The sequence below is a fragment of the Danio rerio genome, chromosome 13, assembly GCF_052040795.2.
Source record: "Danio rerio strain M-AB ecotype USA chromosome 13, GRCz13ab, whole genome shotgun sequence".
Classification (NCBI taxonomy): domain Eukaryota; kingdom Metazoa; phylum Chordata; class Actinopteri; order Cypriniformes; family Danionidae; genus Danio; species Danio rerio.
This window is the reverse complement of record NC_141033.1, coordinates 49,120,811-49,134,712: the sequence shown is the minus strand read 5'-3', so window position 1 is coordinate 49,134,712 and position 13,902 is coordinate 49,120,811. Positions and strand designations below refer to the sequence as shown.

The following is a 13,902-nucleotide window of genomic DNA, read 5'->3' as shown; positions in this document are numbered from 1 at the left end:
GGTAGCAGGGTTGCCTCTCAGCAAGAAGGTCGCTGGTTTGAGCCTCGGCTGAGTCAGTTGGCATTTGGAGTTTGCATGTTCTTCCTGTGTTCGAGCGGGTTTCCTCCGGGTGCTCACGGTCCTATAGGTAAATTGGGTAAACTAAATTGTCCGTATAGTGTATGAGCGTGAATGGGTGTGTATGGATGTTTCCCGGTGATGGGTTGCAGCTGGTTGCATGTTCTACTCGTGTTGGCGTGGGTTTCCTCTGGGTGCTCCGGTTTCCCCCGCAGTCTAAACACATGCACTATTGGTAAACTGAATAAAGTTCAGTTGATGTATGTGTATGTGTATGTGTATTCACAAAGTGTATGTGTGAAAATGAGTGTGTATGGATGTTTCCCAATACTGGTTTGCGGCTGAAAGCATCAGCAATGTAAAGCATATACTGAAAAAGTTGGCGGTTCATTCTGTTGTGATGAGTGACGACCCCAGATTAATAAAGGGACTAAGACAATGAATGAATGAATGAATGAGTAAGTGATGGCAGAATTAAAGTTGTTGTGTGAACTGTCCCTTTAAATCAATTATAAAATTATATGTGGCATAGCAACTTCTGCACAGGCAAAAACTGGCTTTGTTGTTGAAAATGCACAATTGTTTAATTAAATTACTTCCACCATTAATGTTTCATGAGCACCAAGGGATTTGCAAGTCCCTGGTGGGTAAAATAATCCTGTTGAAGCGTAAGTGTCTGTGTGTGCTATCAGAGAGTCGTTTCATCATTGTCCTGACCCCTGAGCGCTCGGAGACACACAAGCGTGATGGTGTGACAATTGGACAGACCGGATCCTGTCACAGTTTTGGTCTGAAGCCTAATTATCTGTTCTGGCTGAGCGCAAATGAGACTTTCTGGAGCGGATGGGAAGTGCGAGACCGTATCTGTCACTTCTGACGGGACGTTTGATGAAAATCGTCTCTCCAGGAAAACACAAGATAACAGATACAGTCACACCTCCAGAAATTGAGTTTGCAGGTGATTTTTTTTTAACCACAGTCATGTGTTATTGCTGTTTAAAGGGATAGTTCACGCACAAATGAAGATGTACTTACTGTTTACTCATTCTCAAGTGGTTCTAAGCCTTTATTAATTTCTTTCTACTGTCAAATGCAAAAGAAGATAGTTTGAAGAATGCTGAAAACCTGTAACCATTGACTTACATTGTAGGGAAAACTAATGCTATGGATGTCAATGGTTACCGGTTTCGTCTTTTGTGTTCAACAGACAAAGAAACACATAAAGGTTTCAATGTAAATCATTTCACATTGGATAAACTTACAAACTAAAGTTCACCAGCTGCCTTGAAAATGTAAGTCAACTCAACTTAAAGAGATTCTTTGTTTGAGTTTAAGATGTTGAGTTTTAGTTAAACATAATGTGAAACTCAACATCTTAAGTTGAAACAAAGAACCGCTCTAGGTTGAGAGACATTTTGAAGGCAGCTGGTGATCTTGAGTTTAACCAATGTGAAAAGTTTTACAGTGTTGAAACAAGTAAAGGGCGAGTAAATTTTGATAAGATGTAAATTATTGGGTGAATTATCCCTTAGGGGCAAGACACTACAGGTGAATGGGGTTAATAAAGATCATCAATATAAAATAAATAAATAAATAAATAAATAAATGATGAGTTTCAAAATTTTAGTATTTTTGTAAGTTTTTTCATTGATTAATAAAAATAAATAATAAATATACAAAATTGTATAATATACAAATGAGGCAAATATTTCATTAAATATATGGTTAATTGCATCAATTTCAAGCACTACACACACACACACACACACACACACACACACACATACATACATACATATATACAGTACATATATATATATATATATATATATATATATATATATATATATATATATATATGTATATATATATATATATATATATATATATATATATATATATATATATATATATATATATATATATATATATATATATATATAGTCAGAATTAATAGCCCCCCTTTTTCTCTTTTTTAAATATTTCCTAAATTATGTTTACCAGAGCAAGGAAATTTTCACAGTGTGTCTGATAATATTTTTTCTTCTGGATAAAGTCTTATTTGTTTTATTTTGGCTGGAATAAAAGCAGTTTTTAATTTTTTTAAAAGCCATTTTAAGGACAAAATTACTAGCCCCTTTATGGCAATTTTTTTTCAATAGTCTACAGAATAAACCATCTTTATAAAATAACTTGCCTATTTAACCTAGTTAAGCCTTTAAATGTCACTTTAAGCTGCATAGAAGTGTCTTGAAAAATATCTAGTCACATATTATTTACTGTCATCATGGCAAAGATAAAATAAATTATTTATTAGAGATAGGTTATTAAAACTTATGTTGAGAAATGTGTGTAAAAAAATCTGCTCTCTGTTAAACAGAAAGCAGGGAAAATAATAAACAGGGGGGCTAATAATTCTGACTTTGACTATATATATATATATATATATATATATATATATATATATATATATATATATATATATATATATATATATATATATATATATATATATATATATATATATATATATATACACACACATACATATACACACATATATATATATATATATATATATATATATATATATATATATATATATATACATACATACATATATATTATGTACTATATTTTGTTAAAACATATATTATCAAGCCAATAATGAATATATCCCTCAGTAAAACTTTCAGAACATAGATTTAAATCAAACTGTGTATTTAGGTGTATGCAAGACTTGCCAAAGTGGAGATTTAAGTGCAGAAGGAAAACAATTAAATATGAGAAAACATTCTTTAAAAACACACTGTTAAAAGTCTATAGTTGACTTTACTTTCATTATTTTTTTTATTGCAATGTGAATTTCTATAGCACATTTTATGCCCGTACACCAAAAGTGCTTTAAAATCATGAGGGGGTCTCTCCACACCACCACCAGTGTGCAGCATCCACTTGAATGATGCGACGGCAGTCACAGGACAAGGGCGCCTGTGCGCTCACCACACACTTATAGGTGGAGTAGAGCCAATTCAGTGGATGGGGATGATGGGTGAAGGCCGATAGAGCGAATTTTTCACTGGGGTTACATCCCTGCTCTTTACGAGGAGTGCCATGGGATTTTTAATGACCATGGAGAGTCAGGACCTCGGTTTAACATCTCATCCGAAAGACAGCACTCACTGACAGTGTAGTGTCCCCTTCACTATGTGTCGATGTGCTAACCAGTTGGCTATTGGCACCGACCTTATTGGATTATTAATGATTGCGAATGAGAGACCAGCCGCAATCAATCATATCACATGTTCTTCTCGAAATTAGCTTCTGAAATTTCAAAGTGTTAAAAAAGAAACACCAAAACTTTTTATATATTTATTTCAAATTTATGTTAAATATCTTCTTAAAATCAGTCTGACACCCCCCCCCCCCCCCCCACACACACACATTTTCTGATCATTTATTCATCCTCAAATGTTTTAAAATCTAAATTAGTTTGTATTTTTCTGTTGAACTCAAAAGAAGATATTTTGAAGAATGTTGCAAACTGGCAACCACTGTCACCCTTACTAATGGCTTCTTGTTTTATCATTCTTTACTGTATCGTCTGTTGTGTTCAACTAAAACTCAGACACCTTTAGAATGAAGGTAGGATGAGTAAACAATAACAGAAATGTTCGTTTTTGTGGTGAAGCATCTCTTTACTGTAGCAGGGAAGATGTTTCCCAGGAAGAGGATCTGGAATTTGCGGGATGTCATCAGGTTGTGGATTTGTGGAGGGTCTCTGTCCTGTGGACGGCAGGGGGCAGTCAGCAGGGTCGGAGGTCAGAGGTCAGAGAGCAGATCAGAGGGGCAGGAGGTGCTGGTGATGGTGAAGAACAGATGTACTGGACCTGAAGAAGAAAGAGGATGAAAGCATGTCAAATGTTTAAAGAGTTTGAAGTGGAATTAAGCTCTTGCTTGGCAGAAGATTTATCGAGGTGCTGAGAGAAAACAGCCTTTCTTGTAGATGTCCACAAGTTGATTATTTGATCAACTAAAATTGGTCAAAATAGTTGTTTTCTTGTGGCATTACTGGGAAAGCATGGCAAATGTGCTGTAAAAGAGCAAATAGGTGACTTTACTTAAAAAAAAGGGAGTAAACCCATTGCTTTTTAAGTGATTAGATGATTTTACTTAATAAAGTGAGTAAATATGAGTCTTATCAAATTTCCACCAGTTGATTATTTAATCAACATTACAACCTTACAAATCCTAACAGTAGCATTACAATCATAGCACTTTCAAAATACACTGTTAAAAGCAATTTACTGACAAAAAAATGAGTAAAAAAGGGGGTAAACCCATTGCTTTTTAAATAATTACTGACTTAACTTAATAAAGTAAGTAATCCCATAACCAACAAGCTTTCAAATGTCCACAAGTTGATTATTTGATCAATCGAAATTGGTCGAAATTTTCATTTTCTTGTCGCATTACTGGAAAAGCAAATATGCTGTAAAAAATCAATTAGCTGACTTGAGTCATCTTACTTGAAATGAGTTAACCAGTTTTTTTTTTTTAAAGTGATTTGTTGACTTAATAAAATAAGTAAACCCAAATCCACAAGTTGATTATTTGATCAACTAAAATTGGTCAAAATAGTTGTTTTCTTGTGGCATTACTGGGAAAGCATGGCAAATGTGCTGTAAAAGAGCAAATAGGTGACTTTACTTAAAAAAAAATGGAGTAAACCCATTGCTTTTTAAGTGATTAGATGATTTTACTTAATAAAGTGAGTAAATATGAGTCTTTTTCCCAGAGATAGGTTGCGGCTGGAAGGGCATCCGCTGCGTAAAAGCTTGCTGGATAAGTTGGCGGTTCATTCCGCTGTGGCGACCCCGAATTAATAAAGGGACTAAGCCGACAAGAAAATGAATGAATGAATATGAGTCTTGTCAAATTTCCACCAGTTGATTATTTAATCAACATTACAACCTTACAAATCCCAACAGTAGCATTACAATCATGGCACTTTCAAAATACACTGTTAAAAGCAATTAGCTGACTAAAAAAAAAATGAGTAAAAAAGGGGGTAAACCCATTGCTTTTTAAATAATTACTGGCTTTACTCAATGAAGTAAGTAATCCCATAACCAACAAGCTTTCAAATGTCCACAAGTTGATTATTTGATCAGCCGAAATTGGTAGAAATTGTAATTTTCTTGTCGCATTACTGGAAAAGCATGGCAAATATGCTGTAAAAAATCAGTTAGCTAACTTGAGTCATCTTACTTGAAATGAGTTAACCAGTTTTTTTTTTTTGTTGTTGTTTTTTTTAAGTGAATTGTTGACTTAATAAAATAAGTAAACCCAAACCCACAAGTTGATTATTTCATCAACTAATATTGGTCAAAAATGTCGTTTTCTTCTAGCATTTCTGGAAAATCATAGCACTCTAAAAATACACTGTAAAAAGTAATTAGCTGACTCAAAATAATGAGTAAACCGGTTGCTTTTAAAGCAATTAGTCGACTTTACTCAAAATAATGAGTAAACCAGTTGCTTTTAAAGCAATTAGTTGACTTAACTTAATAAATTAAGTAAATCCAAAACCCCTAGATTTTCTTTTAAATATCTACAAGTTGACTATTTGATCAACTAAAATTGGTCGTAGCAAAAAATAATGGCACATTAAAAATAAGCAATTAGCTGACTTAAAATAATGAGTAAACCGATGCTTTTAAAGCGATTAGTTACTTAATAAATGGAGTAAATACAAAAAAACGCAAGATTTTTGTGTAAATGTCACATTGATTATTTTGATTAACAAAAAATTGTCGTAATTTACGTTTTCTTGTAGCATTACTGGAAAATCATAGCACTGTATAAAAGAAATTAGTTGACTTAAAATAATGAGTAAACCCATTGCTTTTAAAGTGACGAGTTTACATTATTCAATAAAGTTGGTAAACCCAAACCAACAAGCTTTTAAATGTCCCCAAGTTGATTATTTGATTAACTGAAATTGGTCAACATTTTCTTTGCCTGTGGCATTATTGGAAAATCATAGCACTTCAAAAATACACTGTAAAAAAAATCAATTCAACTCCTCTTTATTTGTATAGTAATTTTACAATGTAGATTGTGTTGAAGCAGCTTAACATAGAAGTTCTAGTAAATTTAAACCGTCAGTCCAGTTTTTAGAGTTGAAGTTCAGTTCAGTTCAGTTCAGTTCAGTGTGGTTTAATTTTCACTGCGGAAAGTCCAAACTCTGAAGAGCAAATCTATCGATGCGCAGCTCCACAAGTCCCAAACCAAGCAAGCCAGTGGCGACAGAGTTGAGGAACAAAACTTCACCAATTGACGAAAGTGAAAGGAAAAAAAAAAACTTAAGAGAAACCAGGCTCAGTTGTGCACGACCATTTCTCCTCTGGCCAATCTTCTTGTGCAGCTGTAAAGTTGTCAACTTAACAGTTCTAAGTTACAACACATTTACTCTCTAACTGTTGCAGCCATTTCTTTATTTTATTATTATGTTTGGATTAAATGGGTTGGTTGGATAATATGATTATTATTAAGTTTATATTTGATAATTGTTGTATTTAGGTTTGAGTATTTAGAATTTTGTATTTAAATATTATTCATGTCTAAGTATTTGCTTTATTGTTGTGATTTTGTGAATGAGGACTTTTATTCTGTCAAAATTGGGATTTAAGGAAGCCAGGTAGTAGCTGGAGTAGTAAGGGAAGCGGATACAATTTTCAGATCGTGAGTTTGTGTGTGGTGACGGGTGCTACTGAGAAGCAATTTCACTTATTTGATGGCACAAGATGTGATAAAATAAAGATGGGAAAAGGATTCACAGCGGACTCACACGCGTCATTGTTTACCCTTACCGCGATAGCAAGCAAAAATGCCGCTACACTAACTATTATTAGAGTGTATGTATATGGTAAATGTATCTCTACAGTTGCAAACTGATAAAGTGTGACACAAAAAACATCAAACATATTTTTTTATAACAGATTAAAAAACAACCACCTTATTAACAGCCAAAAAAAGCCCTAAATCTAAAGGAAAAGAGCAAGTTTAAAGGAAAAGTTCAGCTAAAATTTCAAATTTACTAACCATTTATTTATCTTCGAGTTCTTTTAAATGATACTGAGTTTTTATTGTTTTGCTAAAAATAAAAGAAAGACATTTTAAAGAATGTTGAAAACTGGATACCATAGTTTTTTTTAAGTGTGTATGTTCACAATCTACATGTGTTGGCGTTCAAACAGGACTTGAGTGGGAGCAGGCCTCTTTTTTTTGTCTTTAATCGCACAATAGCGGGAAATACGCAACCAATTACAGTTAAATAACAGTTGGACAAACAGAGGCCTCCGGAAGAGCAAGGCAATGAATACCGGTCCCATCAATCAGCGGCAGGGTTCGTTCTGAGGCCGCAGCGTCGCCAAACGCATAAAGGAAAAGGTAATTGTTTCCGGAGTAGCGAAAAAAGGGAACAATACAGGAACCAAACGTGTGCAAGGCAACATGCCTGCGGAGAGAGAGTTTAGGCCTTCAAGCACTCTCAAATCCCCTTGAGGATGGAGCGTGAGGCGTATGACTTTCCCTTCCTGCCGTCTGAAGTGTGAAGTCAGAATTATTTGCCCAACTTTAAGTTTTCTTTTGTAAATATTTTCTGAATGATTTTTAACAGAGCAAAGAATTTTTCACAATATTTCCCATAATATTTTTTCTTCTGGAGAAAGTTTTATTTGTTTTATTTTGGCTAGAATAAAAGCAGTTTTTAATTTTTTTAAAATTATTTTAAGGTCAATATTATTAGCCCCCTTAAGCAACATTTATTTTCAATTGTTTACAGAACAAACCACTGTTGTACCTAATTTTTAGGCAATAATTTGACTAATTAATCTAGTTAAGCCTTTAAATGTCGTTTTAAGCTGAATACTAGTATCTTGAAAAATATTTAGTATAATATTATGGCAAAGATAAAAGTAATCAGTTTTTACAAATTAGTTATTAAAATAGAAATAGTTTAGAAAAACTTTTCTCTGTTAAACTGAAATTGGGGAAATATATATATAGGATGGCTAATAATTCAGGAGGGCTGTTAATTCTGACTTAAACTGTAGGTGTGTTGCTACTGGGAGTGTCTTTGCTACGCTAATTATTTGTGATTCCTGACAAGTCTGACCATGTTTTTCTGCAGCTCTCGCTTTCAGCAACTTTTTGCATGCTTAGAAAACTGTGTTAAAGGGATAGTTCACCCCAAAATAACAACTCTGTCATCATTTACTCACCCTTTACTTGTTTCAAACCTTTATTGTGATAAATAACAATAATTGTTGGGTTACCTGTCCTTTTAATTTTTAGTTTCCTCTTAATGTTCATACTGCAATTCTAACATTTACAGGGAAACGTTACATAGTAAGAAATATTGTTATCTCAATATCATTTTGCAATATAGTATTAATATTGCAATATTGCAATATAACGCAATATTGCAATATTTATCAGATAAACTGTCCTTTTATTTAATAGTTTCCTCTTAGATGCAATAGCTTAATTTTATTTCACTAGTTCTAACTTTTATAGGGAAATGTTATATAGTTAGAAAAACAGTAGTTGTATAGTTATTGCAATATAGTTTTCAAAATATGGTTATCACATTATTACAATAATTGCTGGGTGAATTGCCTCTTTAATTATTGTTTCCTCTAAATGTTAATACTGCAGTTCTAACGTTTATAGGGAAATGTTACATAGTAAGAAATATCGTCATCGCAATATAGTTATCGCAATATAGTTATTGCAATATAGTTATCGCAATATAGCAATATTTGTTGGGTGAACTGTCCCTTTATTTCATAGTTTCCTCTTAGATGCAATAGCTTAATGTTAAAACTGTAATTCTAACGGTTATAGGGTAATGTTATGTAGTAAGAAATATCGTTATCGCAATACTAAACAACAATATCTGTCTTTAATAGTGCAGTCTTTATTTTGGCTATTCAAATTCTCCTTTACACTACAAAAACAATTGAGATGGATATTTGATTTGCTCTTAACATGGTCAGAAGTAGACAACATCAAAACTTTTCAGACCCGTTTACACCTATTAAGTGTCCTTTACTTAGGTGTCATTTACTCATTTATTTACTTCACACATTTTGTGTCAGTCACAAAGTAAATGAGACGTAATCGATCTTAATGCTAGATGTAAGCAAGGTCTAACTTTAGGGTTTTACCAAAATGTCAGTGAGAGATTGTGATTTTTGTTACATTTTGCTTCTTGTTTGAGTTTCTTTCTTCTGATGAACACAAAGGAAGACAATCTGAAGATTTTATTTGGGAAAAAAACAGCGATTGACTTGCATATTTTTTAGTCCTACTATGGCTGCTTTCCCCCCAGCATTCTTTAGAATATCTTGTTTTGTGTTCAACAGAAGACCTTCATAAAGCTTTAGAGCCACTTGAGTCTATGTACATTTCTTTAAGATCCCTGAAATCTTATATATAGTGTTGCACAGGCTATATCCAAAAGACTGTAGCATTAATATCTTTAAAAAATACCATGTTGACCTTGGTACTTGCTGCTTTTTGAAAGTATAGGAGCGTAAAGACAGTGTAATGGTTAATGTGCAGTGCAATGTTATTCACTGTTTATCTTTCAGCCCAAGAGATGAAGTGAATTAAATGGATAGAATATCTCTGCTGAATTCCTCTGTCTCTCTGCTTATTCTGACTTTCTGATTGAGGCGTTTGATTTCTGTCCATCTTGGCTTTGCTTTCAGTGGAACCTGAGGTGAATTGAAATGGATCTTGTAATGGAGATGTTTTGCTTGAATGCTTGATCACATATTGCTTCAGATACAGCTTCAAGTAATGGTTGGCTGATATTATTTTATTATAAGCCATGTTTAACCTTTTAAATGTCAGTCCACCTTTTGAGTTCAGACATGAAGATGATACATGATATATACACATATGATACATCGTTTCTGAAGATAAGGTTGTATTAAATCTTATGGCTCACAGCAAAAAGGTTGCTGGTTCGAGTCCCGGCTGGACCATTTGCCATTTCTGTGTGGAGTTTGCATGTTCTCCCCGTGTTGGCGTGGGTTTTCTCCGGGTGCTCCGGTTTTCCCCACAGTCCAAACCCATGCGCTATAGGTGAATTGAATAAGCTAAATTGTCTGTATAAGTGTGTGTGTGTGTGAATGGGTGTGTATGGGTGTTTCCCATTACTTAGTTATGGCTGAAAGGGCATCTACTGCATAAAGCATATGCTGGAGTAGTTGGCGGTTCATTCCGCTGTGACGACCTCTAAATAGAGACTAAGCCAAAGGAAAATGAATGAATGAATGAACGTTCTGAGAAACAATGAAAGTTACAGGGGTTATTATTTTTAAGCTCATCGCTCATTTAATTCAAATAAATTACAATTATTCTATAAAATTATATTTAAAGTATGTTTTAAACAAAATAACTACAAACATTGAATATACAGACAGTTTTTTAAATATAATTATTATTTTATATGCATTATGCATTATATTTTGTTGCTAATTACTAATAAAATAATATGTTCTGTTATCCTAGCAAAGGCAAAAGAAATTAGTTTTTATAAATTAGTTGTTACAATTAAATATTTAAAAATGTATCGAAAATGTATCTTTGTTCTCTTTTACTGTCTTTGTTAAACAACACTTAGGAAATATTTGATTAATATCAACAATATATACACTCAAAAATAAAGGTACGCAAGCTGTCACTTGGGAGGTACCTTTTAAAAAGATACAAACTTGTACCTAAAAGGTCCATATTATTACCTCAAGGGTACATATTTGTACCTAAAAAGTACAAAGGTGTTCCTTTTAAAATTTAAGGGACTAATATATACTTTTGAGGTAACAATATGGACCCTTTAAGTACAAATGCGTATCTTTGGGAAAGGTGCCACCCCAGAGACAGCTCGTGTACTTTTATTTCAGATATATATATATTTCAGATATATATATATATATATATATATATATATATATATATATATATATATATATATATATATATATATATATATATATATATATATATATATATATATATATCAGCACCCGTAATATCAGCACCCGTACAGCCTCTTTACCCTTTGTGTATTGCTCCGCCCACATACAACCAGCAAAAAGCAGACGCTACAGATCTAAAGTTTGAAAGATGCACGCTCAACTGTGTAACTCAGCTTATGATTTGAATCCAACGCGAAAGAAAGTAGTTCCTCATACAAAAGAGTTTTGAGACTTTCCGTGTTTGATTTTGTTTTTATATACTCAATTATGCCGTCAAACTGTTGTATTAACGCAATATCACACTCGTAGCAGTGCGATGGCTGTATATCGGTACTGGTGGGGGCACTAAGGCACTCGGCCTGCGCCGCCTTGTGCCAACGCATGCCTCCCACCAGTGCCGATTTACAGCCATATCGCACTGCTACGAGTCTGATATTGCTCATATATATAAACACACACACACACACACACTACTGGTCAAAAGTTAGGGTTCAGTAGAATTTTTACATGTTTTAGTAAATTTACGTGTTTTAAAATGCACCAAAGCTGCATTTATTTCAGCAAAAATAACGTACAAATAGTAAAATTGTGAAATGTTATTGCACTATAAAATAACTGTTCAAAAGTAGTTTATCATCTAATTTAATAAATTATTCCAGTAATTTTAATGAATTTTAATGAATTTTTAGCTTCATTAATCCAGTCTTCAGAGTCACACGATCCTTCAGAAATCACTCTAATATTAATTGTTTTTATTATTATTATTATTAATGGTAAAAGTAACAAAAGCAATAATGGCTGGAGAAATAATTTCATTTGAAACTACATGCAATAAGTAATAAATAAAAAAGTAGATATATATATATTAGGGCTACACAATATATAATTTTAGCATCGATATCTCAATGTGCTCTTCTGCAATAGTCACATCGCAAAGTTATGCAATCTTTAGTCTGAATTACAGTTGACCAGGAGCTACAAACTCACATTTAATCACTGTATTTATTTGGAATTTATATGATTGATGCAAAAAAAAAAAAAATCTTACTTAGAATTTTTGTCTTGTTTCTAGTTCAAATGTCTACATTTCAAAGCAAACACAAGATTAATTAACGACGGTGAAAACAAAACAATATTTTTACTTGCTTCAAGAATTTAATGATATTTGGACTGGAAACGAGACAAAGTAATTTTTTGGCAATCTGGTTATTCAATTTCTGTGCCTAAATACTGTTAGACTCCCCGGAAAACCATCAAACAGTGCTCTTCAAACCATCTTGTGAAACTGTATTTATATCTTAACATTTATTGCAGAAAAATAAAATATCGCAATATTCGATTTTTTCATTGTTTAGCTCTAATACAGCTGAAGTCAGAATTATTAGCCCCCTATTATTTTTTTTCTCCAATTTCTGTTTAACGGAGAGCAGATTTTTTTTCAACACATTTCTAAAAATAACAGTTTTAATAACTTATTTCTAATAACTGGTTTATTTTTTCTTTGCCATGATGATAGTGAATAATATTTCACTAAATATTTTTCAAGATACAGCTTAAAGAGACATTTAAAGGCATAGCTAGGTTAATTAGGTTAACCGGGCATGTTAGGGTAATTAAAAAATTTATTGTATTATGATGGTTTGTTCTGTAGACTATCAAAAAAAAAGGCTTAAATGGGCTAATAAATTTGTCCTTAAAATGGTGTTAAAAAAATTAAAAACTGCTTTTATTTTGGCCGAAATAAAACAAATAAGACTTTCTCCATAAGAAAAAATATTATCAGACATACTGCGAAAATTACCCTGCTCTGTTAAACATCATTTGGGAAATATAAAAAAAAAAGAGAAAAAAATCAAAGGGGGGCTAAAAGTTCTGATTTCAACTGTATATTGCTGTTTTTTTTGTGTTGTAATGATCCGTTTGAGGCCAGTTGGCATTTTTATAACATTTTTGTCAGTGAATAAAGTTACTGTAGAGCCCTGTAATGCATAATTCAACGTAATGGAATAAACTGGCAATAGCAGCTTAATTCTAATCCTCAAGGTCGAGGTTGACGCGACAGGGAAAGGAAAACTGAAGTCTCTGTTTATGAAAAGAACAAATATTAAGCCCTATTTCTCGACTGGCACCTCTTTCACTTCTAATGCCATGCTATTTCCCACTGGGCCAGCTGCATGCTCTGTACACACCGCTAATGGGACGCTCTGAGGTGTCTGTGTTTGACTTTTCACTTTTGGGTGAACTATGACATAATTAAAGCCTGTTCTCCACACCAGTCACTCTAGGGATGTTTTAATGGTGCAGTGTTTTTCATCTTACACTCTTTCTCTCTCTTTCTTTCTGCACTCTTTCACCCCTGTCCTCTTTTTTTCCCTCTTCGCTCTGCAGAGCCTCCAACCAAAAACCAAAACTGTGTGCCCGTCCTGTTCTCGGTGCACCCGGGTGAGCTGCTCAAGCTCAAGTGCCCGCTGTCCGGGGCAGATGACGTCGTCTGGACCAAAGACAGCTCCTCGCTGCGCCCCGACAACCGCACGCTCGTAACTCGGGATTGGCTGCAGATCAGCGACGCCACCCCGAAGGACTCGGGCCTGTATTCGTGCAGTGCCACGGGCTTGCGGGACTGCGATGTGTTTAGCTTCATCGTAAACGTTACAGGTGAGACGCTTGTCTACCAGAGGGGGCGCCATTTGCAGAATGAGACTTGGCTTTATGCTGGTCTGGCTGAAACAGAAGAGCAGTATAAGTACATCGTAAAAATATACGTTAAGTAAAAGTTTGTGTATTTTGT

General features: G+C 33.7%; 1 protein-coding gene across 15 annotated transcripts in view; it reads left to right on the top strand.

The window, feature by feature from the left end:
* Window positions 1–13,902, top strand: part of fgfr2 (fibroblast growth factor receptor 2) — a 127,079-nt gene that overhangs the window by 23,622 nt on the left and 89,555 nt on the right. For 6 of the 15 annotated variants that reach the window (NM_178303.3, NM_001243004.1, NM_001243005.1 and 3 more), the window contains 1 exon segment: window positions 13,503–13,769. In NM_178303.3, coding sequence (NP_840088.2) covers window positions 13,503–13,769 — 267 coding nt within the window. 15 annotated transcript variants of the gene reach the window in all.